At 31.4% G+C, this 24,427-nt stretch overlaps 1 protein-coding gene across 3 annotated transcripts in view; it reads left to right on the top strand.

Annotated features, from left to right (window-relative positions):
- The window catches only part of LOC148629964 (WASH complex subunit 4-like), a 34,969-nt gene that overhangs the window by 9,280 nt on the left and 1,262 nt on the right, over positions 1–24,427 (top strand). For 2 of the 3 annotated variants that reach the window (XM_088560355.1, XM_088560373.1), the window contains 28 exons: positions 48–151; positions 715–835; positions 1,956–2,073; positions 4,078–4,205; positions 4,385–4,545; positions 5,137–5,251; positions 5,740–5,865; positions 6,370–6,477; positions 7,359–7,449; positions 8,252–8,307; positions 8,797–8,876; positions 9,204–9,309; positions 9,853–9,966; positions 10,346–10,514; positions 11,131–11,285; positions 12,217–12,291; positions 12,926–13,030; positions 13,404–13,493; positions 15,264–15,308; positions 15,485–15,593; positions 15,936–16,089; positions 16,300–16,363; positions 17,031–17,114; positions 18,248–18,344; positions 20,759–20,853; positions 21,363–21,464; positions 21,869–21,962; positions 22,383–22,448. In XM_088560355.1, the coding sequence (XP_088416481.1) occupies positions 48–151; positions 715–835; positions 1,956–2,073; positions 4,078–4,205; positions 4,385–4,545; positions 5,137–5,251; positions 5,740–5,865; positions 6,370–6,477; positions 7,359–7,449; positions 8,252–8,307; positions 8,797–8,876; positions 9,204–9,309; positions 9,853–9,966; positions 10,346–10,514; positions 11,131–11,285; positions 12,217–12,291; positions 12,926–13,030; positions 13,404–13,493; positions 15,264–15,308; positions 15,485–15,593; positions 15,936–16,089; positions 16,300–16,363; positions 17,031–17,114; positions 18,248–18,344; positions 20,759–20,853; positions 21,363–21,464; positions 21,869–21,962; positions 22,383–22,448 (2,932 nt within the window). Of the gene's footprint in view, positions 1–47; positions 152–714; positions 836–1,955; positions 2,074–4,077; positions 4,206–4,384; positions 4,546–5,136; positions 5,252–5,739; positions 5,866–6,369; positions 6,478–7,358; positions 7,450–8,251; positions 8,308–8,796; positions 8,877–9,203; positions 9,310–9,852; positions 9,967–10,345; positions 10,515–11,130; positions 11,286–12,216; positions 12,292–12,925; positions 13,031–13,403; positions 13,494–15,263; positions 15,309–15,484; positions 15,594–15,935; positions 16,090–16,299; positions 16,364–17,030; positions 17,115–18,247; positions 18,345–20,758; positions 20,854–21,362; positions 21,465–21,868; positions 21,963–22,382; positions 22,449–22,943; positions 22,961–24,427 lie in introns of all 3 variants that reach the window. The other variant, XM_088560365.1, reaches the window with a different exon arrangement.

The raw sequence follows: 24,427 nt of genomic DNA, 5'->3' as shown, positions 1-24,427 counted from the left end.
TTCTGGTTACTTTATTTTTGAAACTCTTGTTGATATAACTTTTTCAGGTTGTATATGAACATTTAGGTGATCTATTGGCAGTATTAATTACTTTAGATGAAATAATCAACAACCATTCTTCACTGACAGATCATTGGACACTTTACAAAAGGTAGTGTGTGTATAAATGTACTGGTAAAAAATGGAGAAAGAGAACTAATGAGCCAATAAGCTTTTTATGTATTTTTTGTAAACTCTATGATATTCATATCATACATCAATATCTTATAAATATCCAACAGGAAGTGCTACATTCTTGTCAAAAACCCAGTCAATTATTTTTGTATTAGTTACAGTCAACATAATCAGTCTTAGTTTGGTTGTTGCACTTTTGAGATAAAACGTATATTGGTTGTCTATAAAAGTTACCTTGCAAGGGTTATGGTTCTTGATTTGGTTTCTTTATATACGGTTTTCCCCAAAATACAGATCTCTGTACAAAAAAGACTATAGTTATATATGTAGACAAAAGGAGGATTTTTGTTCAGTGTTTTTTTTCTGCGTCTTGTATAACCTCTATCATTGGCAGTATCTAAATATTATATGGGTTTGTACTTTAATTTTGCAATGTTCAATGACATTCTGTCAAAGAAAGAGAAAATAAGTTTAAATGAAATTTAAACTGAAATTGTCTGTTTACAATGCTGAGGCCCATCATATTTGTGTTATTTCCAGAATGTTGAAGTCAGTTCACCATGATCCAGGGAAGTTTGGTATACAAACAGATAAGATAAGACCCTTTGAGAAGTTAATGATGCATTTAGAAGGCCAATTACTGGATGGACTCATTTTCCAGGTTGGTAGAATATACTGTTTTGACAACAGCTGAACATCTCCTAAAGGGATTTTTTTGTAAGTTTTGTCTTGGTGGATGAAAAGTTCTGTGTAGTGTTCAATATTTTCTTTTTTTTAAGTCGCTTATATTGTTAGCAACTTCTTGCACTCATAATTTCAGTACTTTTTGTTTAATGATTTGCATAATTGTATATTACTACTCCACATTAAGCTGCTGATCAGTGCTGTGTTTACTATCATAGCTATGTAGTTTTAGCTTCATTCGAGATAAAAATGTAGCTATTAAATATATACAAACGTCTCAGAATGTGAGGACTCTATTCGCTACACTGCTCCATCGGGTCAAATTGATACAGGGAAGATAACGTAAACTTATAGAAGGGTCTAAAAAATTCCCAATGATGTTAGAACTGTCAAATTTGCGATGCAAAATATTTTGTTGTTTCCTCCTCGGGACTCAAACTCGTACCGCTGTGACATCTATGGCAACACCAAATCCAGCACAAAGACCACTCGGCCAGCTAGGCTATATAAAAAACATAGCTTTTGCTGGCCGGGTCATTCCTCCTTGTAGGATTAATCTAGGGCTCTAATTTGGTACATGATGTATGGTAGTACGGGACAGTTCATCTATGTAGGATAGAGGATCAAATTAATGATGCATGTCACAACAAATCAATATTATACCGCTGTGACATCTATGGCAACACCGCCTGCGGAATATTCATATCAAAGGAACCAAGATTCTAGGGGAACTCACCTGATTTCAGAGCATATTGCATCTCGGATGTTGAAATCAAGTCAAAGTCAGTGGCATAGAATATTTGACGATTTAACTTTGAAGACTTCAGCCTGTGATTTTGTTTCAGACTTGTATGATTTTGAACACAAAAAGGGGGAGACAGGAATATGAAGTGTTAAAGCATAGTTGTTTATTTGTCTGTGTAGCTAATTTCCTAGACTTGTCACAAACAAATAGAAGGATTATAATAATTCTAATAATACCCATGTAATCAATTGAATTTTGTTCTATCGTAAAGCATACTGTTGCTTAAACAAAAAAATAGAACAATGTTGAAATATGTATAAAAGTTAGTTCTAATTATTTTTTTTATATCTAGAATTGTGTAGAACAGCCATTTGATAGCCAAACAGTCTATGTTTCAAAGAATCCAGTGTTTGCTGACGAATTTGCCGTAAATATCAGAGATATTTTACCTGATTTGGAACAAAGAATAGGTAAGTTTGGTCAAGAGGTAAATATGTGTGGGAAGTTTGCTATCTATGTAAATCTAGGTTATTACCACTGCAAAACATCTTTGGTCATATATATATGTACAGGTATATCACTGTCGTCGTCTGTTGTCATCTGAAGAAACATGGTTTATGTGTAATAACTTGAGTACTTGATGTTGATTGTTATAAAATTTCATAAAAGGGTTCCTAACCACAAAATGAAGATTGGTATTTTATTTTGGAGGTTATGGTCCCAGCTGCTTTAGAACTAGGGGCTAAAAAGGGGCCTTAACAAGCATTTCATTTAATTTAACTATATAACTCCAATAAAAGCATAGGAATGTCTATGGTGTTGTTCCTCAATATTCTATACTACAATGGTCAGACTTAGATTGATTTTTGGTGTAAAGCCTTAAACTTTCCAAAATTGGGGGCCAATGAGGGGGACCAGAAACATGCATTTTCCTGATGTCCAGACAATAACTCGACTACTAGTGAATGAATTTTTTTAAAATTGTATTACAAAGTGTCATACCATGAAAGGAAGACTCAGATAGCCAAGTAAGAATAAGGCACCACAAAGGGGACAGAAACATGTATTTTTTTTATGATTTCTTTACAATAGATGGTTTATTTCTGGTCTGATTTTGAATTTTTTTTCTGTCATATTCCTCATAAAAATCCTTTCCTGCATTGAAATTTCAGATATCTTTTACAGTTTTTAAATTATAAGTGTCCAAAGGAGGCCAGGCTCTAAAAAATTGCCTTTTTTTATTTTTGGTGCGATTTTTTTTCTAAGATTCTTCATAAAAATCCCTGACAGCATTTTTATACCATGCAAAAAATTTGCAACCGTATTTGGGGCTGTTGTTGTCATATGTACACACTTGGTTCTCTTTGAGTTTTCATGAAAATTCCTGCCTGCATTTTTCAATCAGATTTCAGATATCTCGTACAGTTTTTGAGTTATTAGGGGTCAAAAGGGAGCTAATAAAATTGACATTTTAATTTTTGGTCTGATTTTGAAAGTTTTTAATTGAATTTCAAGTTTTGTGCTATAGTGTGTTCAAATTAGTTGTTGTGTCCATAATTAATTGAAAGTCCCTATGCTTGAATGTGTCAAAAACTATATTATGTCCACACTTGCACAACTGTGCAGGGTTTGACCACTGCAGTTGTATTATGGTATGCTCTGCAAAGCTTTTTTCAATAAGATTTCAAGTATCTCTGACAGGTTTCCAGTTATTAGCAGTCAAAGGGGACCATGCCCCCACCCCCAAACGGATTTTTTTTAATATAAGTGCAGTTTTGAAAAAAAACAAAATTTATTGGATTTTATATGAAAATCCCAGTCTACCAGCAAATATAAGAAATTTAAGAGATATGCTTACCAAATTAATTCTATCATTTTCTGTATTTGAGATAATGAGATACAAAGTGATCCATCAATACACCCTGAAGCAGATGTTCATACTTAGAATTTCAAAACATTATGCAATATTGTGTCCAAATGATTTGTTTTGTCTATAATGAACTGTAAGACCTTGTACTTAGTGTGTCAAAAACTAATATTATGCCCAGACTTGCCTCAACTGAACGTAGTTCAACTAGCTAGTGTCGCATCATGCTGCCCTTGGCAAAGGTTTTTATTGCCTCTTGTTATTGGCAAGTACAACTATTTTTGTGTGCAGTCGTTTAATCTTCTTATTGTTCATTTCTGAAAAAAAGAAAATCAAGAGAGCTGTTACATTTCTATGTAGGTTTTTCTTATGAAAATTAGTCGTATCTGATATCATATAAAAAATATTTTTTATTGTTTAAACTTTAATAAAAGAAAACAAGAACTTTCTGTTTGTAAATGGTTATCACTTTTTACAGGAGACACTGGAAAGTAGAACTAATTATTTTGAGAATGTTTCAGCGAAAGCAGGAATTTAAAAAAAAAATCTTTTTTGTAAAAGACCGTTACTTGATAGTCTTCTTTAGTGAACAATTTTTTTTTTTCAGGAGAGAATAATGAGATGGACCAGAGATATAAATTTGTTGGACTGTGCGGTCTTTATGTTCTTCATTTCCAAATCTTCAGAGTCATTGATAAAAAAGTCTTCAAATCTATGTGGGATATTTATAAAAAGGTGAGTAACATGATAAAAGATACATAAGTCTACGGTCTGTTTCATAAAATTTGTGAGTTGAATTTTTTTAGCCAGTTTTTACTACAGTACAGATTAAAAAAAAAGTGTTTTAAATTGTAATTCAAAGTTGTATTATATATTTGAAAAATAAGATTTCTAAAACAATACTTTTTTGACAGATACCATGTGTTCATTTGATGGGAAACATTGTGTGGTTCCCAACCCAGTTCTTGCTGGATAAACTACCCCAGATGGCAAAAGCCTTGGACAAGAAAGCTTTAACAAATGTAGCTCAGACACAACAGGGATGGTTACAACAGAGAAACCAGATGCTTTCAAGGTATTCACATGGAAAAATAAACATTCCCTGAATATTGTTTTCATTTAAGCCCATTTTAGATAGACATATTATGGTTTACTGTCTGTCTGTCCGTTCACATGTTGTACAATAACTTAAACATGCATTGACAGATCTTAGTTATTTACTATTACATTGTACAATGTTTGTCTTTATAGTAGAAAGCACCTTTTGTTTTTCATTGATTTTCTGATTTTTATACATCTGCAAAAATTTGCAGTCTTATAATGTTACTGTGCAGACATTGGCTGCAGTGCCATTGTATAGGGACATTTGGTTTCTGTGAGATAACTTTAGTTGTGGTTGACCAAATGAAATTTTGTTATGATTTACTAATTACTAGAGAAAGGTTCCTTATTAATTTGGAGTTGTGGTCCATTTTAGAATAAGGAGCCAAAAAGGGTAAAAATAAGTGTTTTTTTTAAACCCATTTAGAATGTTTGTATTTCTTCTGATTTAAATAAGGATTTTAATCAAGTCAAGAAAATGAAAAAAAAACTTGAACCACATGTACTTTCACATTGTGTAAAATGTTAGCATGATGATGACAGGACTATGTTTTTATTTTGTTAGAGATGTACAGAATTTTCACACTACAGTAATGGCCTGGATGATTGAGATGGACTCAACTCTCTCACATAAATCTTTGATGGAAGATTTAAATATTAAATGTGTTCTCTTTATACAGGTAGGTTGTTAGATTAAGTTTAAAGTGCCTCATACAGGAATCATTTTTAGCGAGCCCTGTGTCAAAATCCTCATTAAAATAGAAATGAAGCTAACATGGTCTATTAAATTAAGATTGACCCTTTAATCTTGTAAAAGCTTTTTTCACGTTACTTTCTTTTTGTGCCATTGTTAAATCAAGAAGATAACCGACCCACATGAGATTGTGATTCCTAATTGTTCATTGGTTATATAAACTTCTCTCTATTTCATGTCACTTCAAGACAAATAAAATAAGAGTGATCACAAAAATTGATTAAGAGAAGTTTACTGCATGATTTTTTTGTGTTGTTTTCCATGTGTTATCCACTGCCTTATTTTTAACAAGGTTGAAACTTAGTTGTATAACAAATCACTTTGAGATGTTAAAAGAATACCTATATTAAAATGATAGTTAAAATTTAGATATTCTCTTTTCTGTGATATAATATAAGTAGATTGATTATTCAGGGTTTACTGTATGCACACAACATCAGGCACCTAGTCAGGACTGTGATGAATCTACATGTAGCTCTACAGAAACCAATGACCAAGACTGCAGTTATCTCCCTTTGTAGACTTATAGAACTTTTAAAGGTGTGTGTATGATTCAGTGGTATACATAATACAGTTCTGAACTTTGGCTTTTAAAAAATAAGATTTTTACAAGACTGTATGTAATTATATTATCAATTTATTGAACCCTGCTTTTACCAATCTAGCTAACAGAGACATTTGTTTGTCAATATGATTCTATGTCATCCCATTGCGACACATTTTAAATCTTTCTCTTAAATGCTCATTTAAGGATCAGTTACTACTTATCAATCTCCTTGTTGTATCTGTATTAGAAATCAAACAAATTACATGGGTAAGGGATAAGCTATGAAGGGGCCCAGTACAAGTTGCTTGCCCTAATTTTTACAGGTGTTTACTATGGAAATTTCTTTTTGAATTGAACCCATTATAGATATATAGTTGATATTTCCAGAGGATATTTATATTCCATTAAATCACTTATGTTCTACTATTAAAGGTTCTTAAATTTAGATAGAAAAAAATATTTTCTTCATTTAAGTTTTACATGCATTTTTATTTCAGGCAATAGAACACACATTCCATAGAAAGACAATGTTAGTAGCAGATTATATTAACCACATTTCACAACATCTTGGTTTTCTTCTTCTGTCATCCATTCAAACAGCAAAGGTAAATTATCATTATATACATATAACATTCAACATTCATTGGTACCAGATAGTTTGGTTGAGTTTAACAGATTGTTGGAAATCAAACTAATGAAAGGCAATGACATAGGTGTCAAATTATTTATATGTAGGATTGTGAAAGTTTCAGACAAGCTTCCTCTGACTGTGGATATACAATGTAACATATCTATTTGATATTTAGAGAACATGAACTTGATGCTTACTGGGTTTTACTCAATTACTCTATTAACAGTAACTATTTTGGTATCACTTCAGGATAATAAGATGACTCCTTGTCAGAAATAATGCCCTTGAGAGGGAAACAATTTTTTTGTAGTTTTAAGACAACAACTAGAAACAACAATATATAGAAAGAAACTTTTGCTTGATAAAGTACTCCTTTTGGTCAGCCCTTTATTCAAAATATTCAAATAAGAAGTGGCAGGAAAAGATTCCTATTAGGAGTTATTGCCCTTGAAAGTAAAAGAAAAAATAGCCATTTTGTTGGGCTGATATTCTAAGAACTGTAGAAACTGTTTTGATTAAGATACAGGAATATTCTTTTATTCCTGATACTGTTTAAGTACTTTAATTCATGGATACCAGTTCCCATGGATTAGGGAAGAAACACAAATTCATGGATTCCTGAATTCATAGTTAAAATTTTTGGTATACAATTTCCTTTTCGTTAGGAACCAAATTTTGTTGTTTAGCCTATCTATGAAAACCACGAAAATTGGATCCCCACAAACTGTATTACTTTCACAATCAAATATTCATAAGGTGAAAAAATAATTGCAGGTTAGTGCTTTAGGCCCTCTAGGGCCTGTAGTTTCATTTCATCTATCTCTCCTATTCCTTTAAATGTATATTTTTTTTCAGAAAAGAATAGTATCAGATAAGAAGTACAGTGAGAGAAGACTGGATGTGTTATCAGCTTTAGTGTTAGCAGAGACCGCACTCAATGGACCAGGTATAATGAATAAGTAATATGATTTTATCATTGACCAGGCATTATGATAATTAATATAGTTCAATCATTGACCGGGCATAAAGATAAATAATGTAATTCTATCATCGACCAGGCTTAAAAATAATAATGTAATTCAAGCATAGACCAGGCATAATGATAAAAAAGATGTAATTCAATCATGGACCAGGCATATAGATAAATAATGTAATTCAATTATGGACCAGCCATATAGATAAATAATGATATTCAATTATTGACCAGGCATATAGATAAATAATGATATTCAATTATTGACCAGGCATAAAGATAAATAATGGAATTCAATCATTGTGTGATGTGAACCTTGGCCAGCTTTCTTATTTTTTTAGCTGTTAGGATGATAGATATTGATAAAATAATAATAATAACTAAATGAACTAGGTATAATGATATGATTCAATCATTGTATGATATAAAATTAGAAGTAATTTTTGGTGTTCAAATTGTAAACTATACTACTTTATTTATGTCTGATGTATTTGTCTGGTTTGTTCAGCAAGTCAGAAATTATTCATTATGGAGGATGTCGTTGATTCTCCATCCCTATTATTTGATTTCATATTACACCTTGTATCAACCCTGATCAATATCATCCCTCAAGCATGCCCTCAGAATGATAAGAGGTCTTAGGTTGATATTGGATGTGATATGAAAATTATCACAGCCATTATCAACCCAAGAAAACACTCAGGTGAAACAAAGTCATAATATTAGCATCTAAAATGATCAAATTCTGATTACCATTGTTTTCCTTTCATTTCAGGCACAAAAGAAAGAAGGCTTATTCTTCAGCTGGCCATGGCAGTTGGAAAGTCAATGGTTGGTGTACAAATTATTTTAAAGAGTTTTTTTTTTAAATTGCAATGAGAAATTTTTTCAGCCCATACATTTCTTGTACATTATTATGCATGGTTAATTTCAAGTAAAAATCCAAGATTTTTTAAAACTTTAATGAATATACAAAGGATACTGTTTGCTACATGATAAACTGTTTTGGTGTTTTGGCTTCAGGAAAGTTTAAATAAAATTTAAATTGCGGTATACTTGGAAAGTTTATCTTTTAGAAATTTTATAAAAGTATAATTATTAGTTTAAAATGAATATGCATAGCTCATGATAATGTTTTTATGAGTACATATGTACACAAAAAGCTAGCTGTCCACCTGGAATGGAGTTGGTGGTATGGAATTATCTCAGTTGTCCATGTTAAGACTAGTATAAGAGGATATTGAAAGAAATTTTATGTAGTTAGAAGTTCAATTTTTAAATATTTGAAAACTGTACATAAAAAAAACATGTTTATTTTAGAGGTCTTTTAAAGATGATGAACTCAATACTTTGTATGGGAACTTGAGAAAGTTAGAAGCTGTTTGTGATTTGAGAGAAAAGTAAGTTATTGTAAACATATAAATTGTGCTAAACCTTTTTCCAGGCTCCTGTCAAATATATACTGTACAGTTGATTTTGTTTTTTTTTACATGTATGAGTTGTAAATTTTATGATTAATGGTACTTATTTTCATGCTTTATTTATTAATTTGTGTGGTTTATAAAAAAAATAAACTTGTTACGAAATAAGTACTTGTAATGAATGAAAATAAATCTGAAATAGAATATTGTAAATACCAAAATACCAATAATGATAACTATTTTAATCTCAATAAAAAATATTTGTCTACTATATAATGTATGTTCAAACTGTTATTTTTATTATAGCATCCGTAGAGCTTGTGATTGTAGTTTTGTGTACTGGCACAGAGTTGTCTTCCCTATCTACATGACAGATATGTTTGATAACCTGACAGATCCTCACAGAATGCATGTAAGTATGGACATGCTATAATGATGTAGTGGTAGCGTGCTTGTCTTTAAGGTTATAGGTTGTAGGTTTAGGATTATAGGTTGTAGGTTTTCCCATTTGAGTCCTTTTCCTAACAGTTGCTTGACACATGTGTTTTTGGCACTTGGTTTTCACATGTGTAGCACACCCGTATGAACATGTATGCAATGAATGGTTCCCATGTATGTCAAGAAACATGCCTCTTATGCATGTGTAAAACCTTTTGAACATGTGTTATCAGGTACATATTTTACAAATATGTGGCATTAATACATTAGTAGGTTAACATGCTCTCTTGTTGGATGTTACATTTATGTTCAAAAAATAATTTTTTCCTCTTTTTCCTGTAAAAGTATAAGAATGGCTCCTAATATACATTGGATGTTGAATTCCACTCTTGATTTGCCACAAGATATCACTAATCTAATTAAAGTTGATCTTGCATTGCTCCCAGTTTTCTGATATGTCACAAGCATGCAAGATCTCTTTTTGATATTTAATTTTAAATCACAACTTTATTTTCAGTATATGTTTGGTGCTTTGAGGGATTGTGTTCCCCCAATGATGGCTGTAAAACATGTTACGGCAACAGAACTGATGGAAAGCTTTGATAAGGAGGTGTATGATCAAATGAAAGAGGTATGTGAAACTTGTTACCTCAAAGAAATGGATGTATTACAGGAATTTAAAAGATTTTTTTATTAGTATGCAACATATCTGATTGTAGCTTATACAGTGTGAGGCAAGTTGGACTTCCAAATAACTTTTGGAAGAACAACCAAGACACTTAGTGTAGTGTTAAATAGTAGGCCATGCAATAATATTTTATGAAATGCTAGAAACATCTGCTAAGAATGTGAAAAGTCTGTAGATTTCATTAATACATTTAACACTCCTGTTTTTTTTTATCAATAATCATGGAAAAACTTAGATTCATTTTTACCAGTGTTATTACATTTTTTTAGGGGGAAGGAGGCATTGAATTTGACTTTGCCTTACTATTTTCTTAATTTTTCAGCATTTACTTGAGCCACTATGTAGAGAAATAGAGACTGACCTGAGATTACAGATACATGCCCATCTACAGTTAGACGATAGAAATCCATTTAAAGTTGGAATGAAGGATATGTCACAGTTACTCAGACTTAGACCAATCAGGTTCTTTGACAGACATATAAATGTCAAAGGTCAGAGTTCAACTTATCTTGAAATTGATATGTTTATTGCTGTTACTTTTTTAAAATATTTTCTCTGTAAAATAGACATTTTTTTTTATTTTCAGTTACCATTAAGTACCTATTGTACTACATGTACCGGTAGTTTTAAATTTTTTTTTACCTTTCATTTCATATTATATAAAAAATATGATCACACACAACTACAACTTGCCATTTTACAAGTGTGCTTATCATGTGTTTTGATGGTTTAATCCCCAGCCTATTATACCATACACTTTAATAATGGTTGTTAATACTTCTCTTCTAAGCATACTATAAAGTAATAGATAGATAGGTAATGAAGTAACCACTAGTTGACTTAGGATATAAATATGTGTATGAACTTCCTCCTGGCTGTTGATCTTATGTACTAGCATATCAAAGATATGCCTCAGTGCAGGGCCTGTTCGGTGGATAAAATTTTCCTTTTTTGAAATGCATTAAATACCTGCCATAGGACATTTAACAACAATCAATCAATCTTATCATGTGTTAACTTGTATTTTCTAATTTCCATGGATTTTTTCATACACAAATTTATCCCTTCTTGTGTAATTTGTGCAATACATCTTCTATAATTTTACAGGATATGTGGAGCATTACCTGAACACAACATTCTACAATCTGACTACTGTAGCACTCCATGATTGGAAGACCTATGGTGAAATGAAACATATGGCTGAACAGAAGTATGGTCTGAAACTGGTAGAGTCTCACTTACCAAGTCAAACCTTAGAACAGGTATAGTCTGAAACTGGTAGAGTCTCACTTACCTAGTTAAACCTTAGAACAAGTTTTGTCTGAAACTGATAGAGTCTCACTTACCTAGTTAAACCTTAGAACAAGTTTTGTCTGAAACTGATAGACTCTCATTTACCAAGTCAAATCTTAGAACCGGTATGGTCTGAAACTGGTAGAGTGTCACTTACCTAGTCAAACCTAAGATCAGGTATGGTCTGAAACTGGTAGATTCTCATTTACCTGGTCAAACCTTTAAGCAGATGTGGCCTGAAACTGATTGAGTCTCACTTGTCTAGTCAATCCTTAGAATAGGTATGGCCTGAAACTGATAGAGTGTCATTTACCTAGTCAATCCTTAGAACAGATATGGTCTGAAACTGATAGTGTCATTTACCTATCCAATCCTTAGAATAGGTATAGTCTGATACTGAAAGAGTGTGTCTTGCCGAGTCAATCTTTAGAACAGGTGAGGTCTGAATCTGAAAGAGTGTGTCTTGCCGAGTCAATCCTTAGAACAGGTATGGTCTGAAATTGTTTTTCTCTTTTTGATTCTTCTGACAGGTTTGATCTGAAACTAATAGAGTCTTGTTTTCATAACGAACCCAGTGAACAGGTGTAAACAGTTTAGCAATATAGATGAATTATTTTTGCTGTATTTGTTGTATAATTTAACTGTAATACATTCTTTTTGTCTTAGTTTAAATCCCTATTTAAATATCTATTCCAAGGAAGTGAGATTGATGGAAGCTAAAATTGAGCCATAAGTAACTAGATATACAAAATAATATTCTATTAAATTTATATATGTTTTTGGAAATTTTTATTAGTATAAAGGAAAACGGAAAAGGATTTGACATACTTTAAATTTCTAATTGAATGTGATCCACATGTATTTACATACACACACATGCATGTATTTGTTTATTTATAGGGATTAGATGTCCTTGAAATCATGAGGAACATTCATGTATTTGTTTCCAAATTCCTGTACAATGTGAATAATCAGGTTTGTAGGATTAGCTTTATGGAATTAAAGATAGTGGAAAATGATTACAAACTGTAAACAAAATTAATTTTCATGGATTATCTGAGGTAAACATATTCATGGGTATAATTTTTTGTCTAAAAAAGCAATTAGTGTTTTATAATGTAAAAAATCAATTTAGCAGGTTTTTATGCCTTTATCTGTAAACCTTGAATGCATTGTAAATTAAACCCTGTATAAGGTGAACCGACCTACTTATTTCTGTATTTCCACATTCATTGGTTTAATTGGTAAAATTACAGTGAATGGTTCTTTTTGTGTAATTTGTGTAAGTTAAAGTCAAATATTAATGATATTTTTGTGCTTGCTAAATGATGTTAGTTAACATTACATTAATCAATAATTATCCATCTAAAAACTATTTCTTCGTTTTCATTAAAATTAATTTGTTGTGAAGTGGCTCAAATTAAAGGTGTCCTTGTCTCTGTGGTAGGGATAGACAGTTTTATCTTCAATACTTCTTGCCTCTGACAAAGGCCATAAGGCTGAAAATTGGGGCTCACATTTATCAATTTGTTTTTACATTTTATTCATATTTTTTTTTTACCTTTTAAACGTGGCTATCTTTCACAAATTCATCATTCTTTGTTTTCAGATCTTTGTAGAGAAGTCCAGTAATAACAAACATTTAAACACAATCAATATCCGTCACATAGCCAACAGTATTAGAACTCATGGTACTGGTATTATGAATACTACAGTAAGTATTCTGTATGTAGCCAGACAGAGGGAGAATTTGATCCCTGAATGATTCAAAATTAAGGTCTGACATTGCTGTGGAGAACTTATGTACATGTATTTGCTGCCTGTTTTATTAGAGTGAATTTGTGTCCATGAGCCCATTTAAATATACTTTTTGAAAGCAAATCTTATATGATTGAAATGCCATACCCATTATTTATGCTGATGCTGTCAAAGAGGTTTATGTCTTTTTCATCTAGAAATGTCAAGTGTTCCATTTACAAGATGTGATTACTGTGTATTTTAAAAACTATTTTAAAGTCTCAGACACTGTCATCAATTCAGAGCTGTATGTCTGTTCCTTTATTTTAATGGATTTGTCTTTTTTTCAGGTAAATTTCACCTACCAGTTTTTGAGAAAAAAATTCTTCATCTTCTCACAATTTATGTTTGATGAGCATATAAAATCAAAGTTGATAAAGGTAACAGCAGTATTTAATGTGAAACCTGTCTTAAGTGATCCCCTTCCTGTTTTTCTGTTTGTTTAAGCTGGTGTTCAGTTTATGATAAAATGTTTTGAATCTGACATAAATGAACTATAAAGTATTTATAAGTGTTATTGGTTTATTTAGGGGTTTTAATACGATAGGGGTTTCTGTTATACAGTGAAATTTGTCTTTACACTAAAACTGGTTCTCATGCTCATAGTCTAGTATCTACCCCTATAAAATATCACAGGTTCAGTTCAGATAGGTTTAGCTGTACTTACTCATTCCAATAGTTGTTCTTCATATTTATGGATTGCAAGCCATTTTAGCAAGTTTTTTCAAAGCGACGTAACGCATCTGGTTGGCAGTCTCATTGGGGGAAAGAGAAAACAGTTAAAGCTGCATTAGCTGCCAAATTTGTTCAGTTTTGATTCTACTGAATTTTGCTGATTCATTGAAATAAGTTTGTAGTAATGCAATTGAAGCAATAAATGTTGATAATACCTACAGAATATTGTGAAAAAAAAAATGTTTTTAATCAGAGAAGATCGATAGGTCTGATCTCATTATTTTTTGCCATCACTTCTGAAAATTGCTGACAAGACATTCACCAGGGTTAAAAATACTTAACCTTGGTAAAAAAATGACAATAACAGATACACAGCTAAGCATGGTCTTGTTTTCATTTCATTTCATCTATTTCTTGATTGGTTTTCGAATAAATAATGACCATATTTGAGCCACATTATATCACAATACCTAAATTTCAAAAGGATCCTTGCATTATATTTGAACCTTTTTCCTTTATGGCTTGAGTCGGTCGGTCTTCCTTGCCGTTGAATAACCACTTTCGCTTTGCAATCAGATTTGTTATTAAAGAAGCGACCCTTACAGCACATGCACGGATTAAGGTCTCCAGAAGTCACATGCATATGAACTTATCTAGGTCTATTTTTTGTCTTGCAAGACAATAAATATATAGACACCTATTTCATGTATTTAATGCATTTTATTTTTGGATATCAAATGAAATTGTACAAGAAAAGTACAATTTAGTAGAAATAATTCAAAATAAAGCTATATTTCAAAAGAAACAAAAATTTACGACAATGACAGCTAATGCAGTTTTAACATATTTCTTGGAAACTTTAACTATTTTCACTTCAGTTAGTACCAGAATGGTTTGAAATTATTTATGTAGAATTATCCAATTACTTACTGTGACTACTAAATTGAATATTTTAATTTGAAGTCTACTGATGTCCATTGCTCCAATTTGACAGTAAACCAGTCTGTCGGATGACAAATTTGTAGAAAGTTACTCCCCTTTGATTAAAATCTTTAAAAAACAGAACCTAAGTCAGAAATATGAAAAAGGACTATTAGTCAGAATTAATTTTGATGGTTGATTTTGAATTTGTGACACTATTTTAATTCTATTTTATAACTTGAATCAATCTGGCATGTAATCATTAGTGGCATTGATGGTGTACAAAAAAGAAGACTAATGGTGAAGTCAGGTCTACTAGCCACTTGTTCTGTTTTATGATATAGTGCATGTGATTTGTTTTTTTTTCCTTCATTCATAAGCATATTGCTTTTCTAATGTAATAAATTCATTAGTTCTAATGAAATAGCTATGGAAGGTCAGGTCTTAAACATTTTATAATAAGTAAAGTTAAAATGAATATAATACTTGCATCGAAACATTGCATACTATATGCACTTTGCATCATTTTTCAAACAGTTTTTTTCTAATTGCAGGATTGGAAGTTTTTCAAAGAAAATCATTTACAGACAGATCAAAAGGTAAGCAAAGGACTTCTTGGTTAAATTATCTTTGAAAATTCATCTGGATTTTGTTAAGAGAATGCACAACATTATATTTTTGTTAGAAAATACACACATATCATGAGGAACTGACTTGCCACTTGCAGTAATGGTACTCTTTAAAAAGTCATATTAGTAACTTAGTTCTTTTTCAGTATCCATTTGAGAGAGCAGAGAAATTTAACAAACAGATAAGAAACCTAGGTTTAACACCTGATGGTGACAGTTATTTAGATCAGTTCAGAACTCTCATTACACAGATTGGTAAGCTGATTTCTTAGAGAATTACATTGTAATATTATTTATACAACTTCCGAAATCTGTGCAATACATGAGTAGCATTTTAAAGTGTGGTTATATTTGCCTTTTTGTGAGTCAGTTTAACTCCATGTTATATTTAGAAAGATCATCAATTGAAATATGTTGGATTTCATTCATAAATTTATATGAATTTTTGGATTAACACTTATTTCATCAATATGACTTCTCATTTTAGCAAGTATGTTATTTTAGATTGTGCTGGTAAAAACACAACTTGTGGTAGTTATAAGCATCTTTTGCTGTTTTCAATCTGTGTTTAAAACCATGTAACGTCTGTATTTTCAGGGAATGCCATGGGTTACATCAGAATGATAAGGTCTGGTGGACTCCATTGTTGTAGTAATGCCATCAGATTTGTACCAGATTTAGAAGATATCGTTAACTTTGAAGAGCTTTGTAAAGAGGAAGGACTGTCAACTGAGTGTCAAAATGCTGCTAAGTAATTCAATGTAGCTTCCTTTATTTTTATAGTTACACACTTTCCATGGTATTCTCAATTTATTTTTATTTTCAAGCCATTTGTTTGTTTGTATAGTCTAAATTTGTTGTGAAAAATAATTTTCTAAATGATGTGTTATTGTATCCAAATTTAACATATAAAAATAATTCAATTGAAGGTTTAATTATCTTCCATTGATTTTGTTTACAGAAATCTAGACAATGTAGTGAACAACTTGGTACAGAACTTTGCTGAAGGAACAGAATACTTCAAGGTATGTTGATACCATGTATCAGGAATGAATTACTTCTACACCACCATCTTACATTTATCACAACTTTGTAATTGGTTTGCTATAGTCCCTGAAAAAACTTATTCTTTGGTTTCAAATCAAATTTGTTACAGTAGTTTATTCCATGCCTGGCATTGATCGAAACATGACTAATTAAACTTCTAATTGAATAAATATTGTCTTTAAATGATAAAACTTGTAGTGTTTTTTGCTTGAAGATTTATTGCTACTAATATGTAGTAAAATGTATCATTTTGTAGCTTTCATTGAAATATGTTTTAATCTAAAAAAAAAAAAAGAAAAAAAATTGTCTTCTTTAGTAGGAAGCCATTGACATAGTCGGAAGCACATTTGCTTGTGATGTTATAAATTGTATAGAGGTGTATACGGTTACATTTTCTGTTAACATGTATAGATTTTATTGTAAATAAGGCATTATGAATTGTAATTCTAAATAGATGGCTCCATACAATTGTACATAAATGAGAATCATAAATTTCAAAGCTATTGTGGGCAAGTGTCCATTATGGTAAAATTCCATAAAGATGGGAGATTTGGTTTACAGATCTGAGTTATAGAAATACATGTATTTAAAGTATTTGAAAGAGAAATAGTTTTTGTGGCTACATATACGATGTTGATATTTCAGATGTTACTTGATGTATTTGCACCAGAGTTTAGAAATCAGAAGAATATGCATCTGAAGAACTTCTTTGTTATCATTCCACCATTGGTAAGATTTTCAGATAATTATTGTATGTTCTGCTTATAATGGTGTGCTGTGAATTCAGGGACTGATGGATTTGTTCAGTTTAGAAAGGTGTTTAGTTTATACAGGTTCAAAATGAATTGAAGAAATATGGTGTATACAGGTGGTCTGGATAGGTGATCTGGACTGGAGAGGTGATATAGTCTGGACTGATGATCTGGTCTGAACAGGTGATCTGGCTTGATAGGTGATCTGGACTGGACAGGTGATATAGTCTGGGCTGATGATCTGGTCTGAACAGGTGATCTAGTCTGGACTGATGATCTGGTCTGAACAGGTGATCTGGCTTGATAGGTGATCTGGACTGGACAGGTGATATAGTCTGGGCTGATGATCTGGTCTGAACAGGTGATCTGGCTTGATAGGTGATCTGGACTGGACAGGTGATATAGTCTGGGCTGATGATCTGGTCTGAACAGGTGATCTGGCTTGATAGGTGATCTGGCCTAGACAGGTGATCTGGTCAGTGATCTGGTATGGATAGGTGATCTGGTCTGGACAGGTGATTAGTTTATTTTGGGTTCAGTTTAAACAGTTTTCACTGTATATATACAGGTAGTGTGTATATCCATCTGTTTCTGGTTCGTGTTGACCTGATTTTTCAAAAGAACTAGGAAGTATGTGTTACTTGTAATTCCTAGCATAGAATCAAGTTTAGCGCTATCTTAAGGTTGCAAATTTTCTTATTTATGGAAATTTATTCTGAAAGATATCAACATGAATAAAATAGAAGTGACTTCTTGATGATTTACTGATATTTAATGGTTTTCAATGAATTGTGTTGTGCATTTATCTTTTGCACACAATGGATTGTAACCACCCTCACACAAAATATCCACTTCTGTTTTGTACATTCTTAGGTCAATTTCAGAATTAAAATTTTAGAATTATTGCAAAAATTGTGAGTTTGTTGTTATCACTTTAACTTTACCTTACAATTAGCAATTTCTACTTTAATAGAAAAGGAAGAACTTTCCAATAGTGTGAAAAAAATGAAAACAAGGCTATGTATAAACAGATTTTGAAAAATTAGGGATTAAATTTTTATTGTTAACTTACATGTAACTTACAATAAACTTATTATTATTCTCTTTCAGACTGTAAACTTTGTTGAACATTCCATAAGTTGTAAGGAGAAGATGAATAGAAAGAATAAAGTTGGTGCAGCATTCACTGATGATGGGCTGGCCATGGGTTAGTAGTCCAGTCAATATAGCAAAATTTTACCCTTAATCTAACAAATATTGCAACAGAACATAATAAGTTGTAATCTAAAGCATCATGACCAAAATAAACACAGAAAGAAGTCATAGAAAATTTAGTATGTGGAAACCTCAAAAAAGCATTTCCAATTTCTTATGAAAATTAACATTGGCAAGGGGAGATAACTTTGTAAAACGGCTGAAATAACAATAAAATTATACACAAAATCATAATTATATCTTATCTGATAAAAAGAATGTAGCGGTAGTAGACATTTAAGCATTGATTAGCGGATCATCTACAACTTAAAAAGAATTTCATATTTTTTTATCTTAACAGCAATCTATATTTATAAATATTAAACTATTGTGTCCATTTTCTGAGATAATGGAGTTCAAGAATTCAAATTTTGATGGAAATGATGAGTAAATATTATACTTTTTTTGTGGTTCAATAAAGCCAAAACTGTTGACTAATATTTTGCAGATATAAATAATACCAATAAAAAATCAAAATGATGGAGTGCCAGAAAATAAGCATATCTGGTAAAAAGAATTATTCAAAAATTTTAATATACCCATCATACTTCAAATGTGTTACATATCATGGGCAGCATGATATTTGAGATGGTCAAAAAGGGAAAACAATTTTCATCAGAGTATCATACTTTATGTGTGAAATTGATGAAAATGGAACCGAAATCTGACCAAATATATTACTTTACAGAGCTATCTCCCCTCTCCAAAGTAAATTTCCATAGAAATTTTGAAATGGATATTTAGAGTTTTCCACAGCTTAGCTGACTGTGTATACATGGGGAATATTGATATATAATTGAATCAAAATATTTTCTGTTGCAATTTATTAAAGTTTAAAATTCATTTTGTCTGGACTATTACTATTTTGTCTGGACTATTACTATTATGTCTGGACTATTACTATTCTGAGTTACTTTCATGTTTCATCTTTGAAAGAGATAAAATGGTTGAGACTGATGTGGTTTTGCTTTGATTATTTCCCATATAGGCTTGTTATAGTTCTGAAGCAATTACATGTATTATTTTTAAATTTGAAAAGGATAAAAAAAAAACCAAAGCACTTTCCTCTCCTTACTTCAATAAGGAAATTTTACAAGACATGTTTTCGATTACTGACACTTGAGAGTTTTAACTGCCTTCTGAAAATATACTAGCTGTCAAAAATATTTCAAGTTTTCCTTCTGTGTCCATGTTTTGGAAAGTTAATACACAATTTACTTGACTAATATTCATATCTAATTAATCTTAAACTTATTACCATGTGTGGTATATAAAGGACTTGGTAAATATAGCAACTTATTTAGAGTCCAAACACTTCCTTGAAACTGGAAATGTCATTTATTTAAGATTATAAAGTTCAAGGACCAGGAAATGAACTTAGATTTTACACAGGTTTATAAGCACTGATTTTTAATTTTAACTGCCATAGTGGTCTAGTAGTGTGCTCATCTCCTGTGGGAGTAGTGTCATGTTCATACCTTGTCATACCATAGACAAAAGACTTAAAAATTTGAAGTCACTGCTTTTCTGCCAACCACATGACACATAAGTGATAGAGAGTTGGCCGGTAGGTTCAGTCAGAGTATTGTCTCTAAACAATGGCATTCCTTCCTCCAGGAAGAACATCTGACTCGGTGTGCTTGTCTTGTTAATAGCAGGGTTGATTAAACATCCTTGATCTGAAATGCATGAAATTCTGCCAACAAATGTTCAACTACAATAAATCAATCAATCAACTGAATTTTGATATTTAAATAATGCTAAACCATTCTTTTCATATCTAGCTATGTGCTTGATAAAAAAATTCACCATAAGAAATCATGGAAATTCTTGAGTTTTTTTTTAGATTAGTAATGATCAATGTTGCGAAAGTCGAAACTTGTAGTAAAGTAATAATGAAGTGTTGGTTTCCTTTTTGCACCTTATGCTTTGAATGTGTTGATCCTTTACCTTCACATATACTGGGTATTGCCTAACACATTGAATGTGTTGATCCTTTACCTTCACATATACTGGGTATCGCCTTACACATTGAATGTGTTGATCCTTTACCTTCACATATACTGGGTATCGCCTTACACTTTGAATGTGTTGATCCTTTACCTTCCCATATACTGGATATCGCCTTACACATTGAATGTGTTGATCCTTTACCTTCACATATACTGGGTTTCGCCTTACACTTTGAATGTGTTGATCCTTTACCTTCACATATACTGGGTATCGCCTTACACATTGAATGTGTTGATCCTTTACCTTCACATATACTGTGTATCGTGTAGCTGGTGTCAGGTAGACTTTATAATTACAGAGGTAGTACACATGGGATTTGTTGTCCTTATTTGTTTATTCCATATTACCTTTCAGGTATAGCTTATATTTTGAAATTACTTGATCAGTATCATGAGTTTGATTCTCTACACTGGTTCAGTGCTGTCAAGGACAAATTTAGGAAGGACAAGGTACATGTAGCACATAAAATGTCAATTATGATAATTTTACTTCATTTTTATGTTCATTGTAATAATTAAACTCCCATTTATGTCACCTACAACAATAAAATTTTCATTTACAAGTTGAATATGTTATAAAATGGGTTTTTTTTTGCAGCGATAGGTTTTTGTAATCACTAGTGATCTTTAAATGTCTTTATTTTCCAACATACTTCTTTCCAAGAAAATGTTAAATTGCGATTGCTCTATGTAAAGTGCACTAAGGATATGAGATTAAAACAGAAAAACACAGTTTAGAAGTACAACCTTCATTATGCACTGGTTTTACCACAACTTTTAATTGTTATGTCAAAGTTCATTTGTAGTAATAATTGATATTAATTTACAAAGTTTAAAGTTAACTAAAAACACAGTTTACTTAACCATTAAACTTGAAACAAACAATAATATAAGAATAAAATAGGGTTTTTTATTACACCTGAATGTCATATCAAAAATTGATTGTTCTGACTTTGTAGGAGAATGTGATGAAACAGCAGCAATCTATGTCAGGGAGACCTGATGAGAAATTACAACAAACAATGACCTTGACTTTGAAACGATTAGACCAATATATACAGGTAGTAAATTTAACTTAATTCCGGTCCCCCTGCATTTATGTCTATCCTCTTAAAATACATGTAGAATGAATGACTCATATAATTATAGAATGATGATTGTTCCTATGTCTTAGTATTGATTCATTTTAGTCAAAGTATTTGGTCCTGTATTTGTGGAGATATTATCTAATACTTCATTCTTGGCATCACATTATTATATTCTTTTGCTAAACTAAATGTAATGGTATCAAATATATAGATAAATAGGGAAAAATTAAACCAAATTATTTTAAGGTTAAGGGTTTGATTTGAAGTTGGTATTATTATTTTGTTAGCTTACAGTATCTCTCTTTATAAACAAGACATGGAATCACTTACAAAGAGAAATCTACAGAAAATTAATTTGATGTCATGTCAATTTTTAGGAATATGATCTGTTCTATTACTCCCTCAGTAGTGCCAGGATATTCTTCAGAGCTGACAAAACAGCTGCAGAAGAGAGTGAAGAAAAAGAAAAAGGTATAAAATATGCACTGTTCTGTACATTTACCTCTTCTATTATAAATAACCATTAGCTGAAAGGATCAGTAAAATGTGAAGAAGAGGGTCTACAATACCAAAGGTACAAACATAAGGAAGGAACACCAAATACACAACACTACAACATACACATAGAAAAAAGCAAAATATCAACCTCACTGAAAAAAAAGATGCCCCGGAAGTGTGAGCTGTTTCTGCTTCTTACAAGACACCTGCCATGCTGACTTGTGACAGTGAAAGAATATCTATGACAGATGTATACTCTATACTGGTCAGTTAGGTCACTTCCATTGTAATTGTTATTGCAAAATTGAGATTCTCACATGTTGAATTGCTACCAACTAAACATTCCAAGTAGACACAGTAATTTCTGAATTTATAATGTATGAATATTTTCAGAGAATACCAGCAGTACATCAGGAACTGCAGATACTTCTGCTTCTAGTACAACACAGTCTACATCTGGTAAGTCAGTGCTTGGGTCTTTTAATTTTGTTTTTAATTTTATTATTTTTTTCAATATCTTGATTGGCACAGAAAATGATTTAATGAATATTTCTATGTAGGATATTGTTGATAAAGTTTTAATTCAATAGGTACATTCATTTTTTCAGTGCTTTATTTTCTATTTTTAAGCATCCCTCTTGATGGTAGAATAACATTTCAATCGTGTGACATATTTATTTAGCAACACATCAAAAATAGAAATATGTTATGGATCGTAATGATTCTCAAGTTGACAAATATTTAATGTATCTAACCTGTGTAAGACCTATTCAACTAACATACATTCTATAAAATGGCACTGAGTTTAAACAATAGTAAAATATATTTCATTTACTGGTATGTCAGTCTAAGATGACCTATATTTTGTGAACTAACTTACAATGTAGTAATTTGTTTACACTTTAATATTTTCGTAAGACAATTTTAATTTGTTCCATATTTATATTTTTAAAGCATCAAAATGAATGAAAGTAAGTCACACATGCATGATAATACCATAATGTATGATTGTATATATATGCTAACATTATTACATGTATTGACTTTCTACATCACATGAATGCAGTAGTTACTATTATGGTTAGGCAACACTAATGAAATATACATCTCTTATAAATAAACATTTCGCTTAATAGTTTGTTGGACTGTTTATTTTGAAATGATAGTAATGCATGTTATTCGTTAGTTTTTCAACAAAATTAATGTCAAAACTCACAATTTGGAAGGTTTTCATAGGAATTATTCTATTGCTTTACTCTATTGGAACTAAATTTGTTGAACATGTAGTACTTTCATGCAATAAAATTTGTAGGAAAGGCTTTTGCTATAGTTATAGAACTTTTATAATAATTTTCTTGCTTGTTTTATCCTTTGCAAAATATTTTGGGGGTTGTTTTGGTTTTACCCTTTCTATCTATCTGTCAGTCTGTCTGTATGTATTAGGGAAACTGCAATAACTACTTGTATGAACTTCAGTAATACTAGGTTTACAACCTGGGTGATTACACATGTAATACTAAATATACAACCTGGGTGATTACACATGTAATACTAGATATACAACCTGGGTGATTACACAAGTATTACTAGATATACAACCTGGGTGATTATACATGTGTTACTAGATATACAACCTGGGTGATTACAGAAGTATTACTAGATATACAACCTAGGTGGTTACACATGTAATACTAGATATACAACCTGGGTGATTACACATGTAATACTAAATATATAACCTTGGTGATATCACATGTGATACTAGATTTACAACCTGGGTTATTACACATGTCATACTAGCTATATAACTTGGGTGATTATACATGTACTAGATATACAGCCTGGGTGATTACACATGTAATACTAGATATACAACCTGGGTGATTACACATGTGTTACTAGATATACAACCTGGGTCATTACACATGTAATACTAAATATATAACCTTGGTGATATCACATGTGTTACTAGATTTACAACCAGGGTTATTACACATGTAATACTAGCTATATAACTTAGGTGATTATACATATAATATTAGATATATAACCTGGGTGATTACAATGTAATACTAGATATACAACTTGGATGATTACACATGTGTTACTAGATATGCAGCCTGGATGATTACACATGTAGTACTAAATATATAACCTTGGTAATATCACATGTGTTACTAGATGTACATCCTGGGTGGTTACACATGTAATACTAGATATACAGCCTGGGTGGTTACACATGTAATACTAGATATACAGCCTGGGTGGTTACATGTGTTTTACTAGATGTGCAGCCTGGGGGGTTACACATGTAATACTAGATATACAGCCTGGGTGGTTACACATGTAATTCTAGATATACTGCCTGGGTGATTACACATGTGATACTATATATATATTACCTTGGTGATATCACATGTGTTACTAGATATACAGCC

Source organism: Perna viridis, chromosome 1 (genome assembly GCF_037379345.1).
Source record: "Perna viridis isolate PV_CMFRI_1.1 ecotype Kerala chromosome 1, ASM3737934v1, whole genome shotgun sequence".
NCBI classification, from domain to species: domain Eukaryota; kingdom Metazoa; phylum Mollusca; class Bivalvia; order Mytilida; family Mytilidae; genus Perna; species Perna viridis.
The sequence above is the reverse complement of the archived record's forward strand: the minus strand, read 5'-3'. Positions and strand labels throughout refer to the sequence as shown.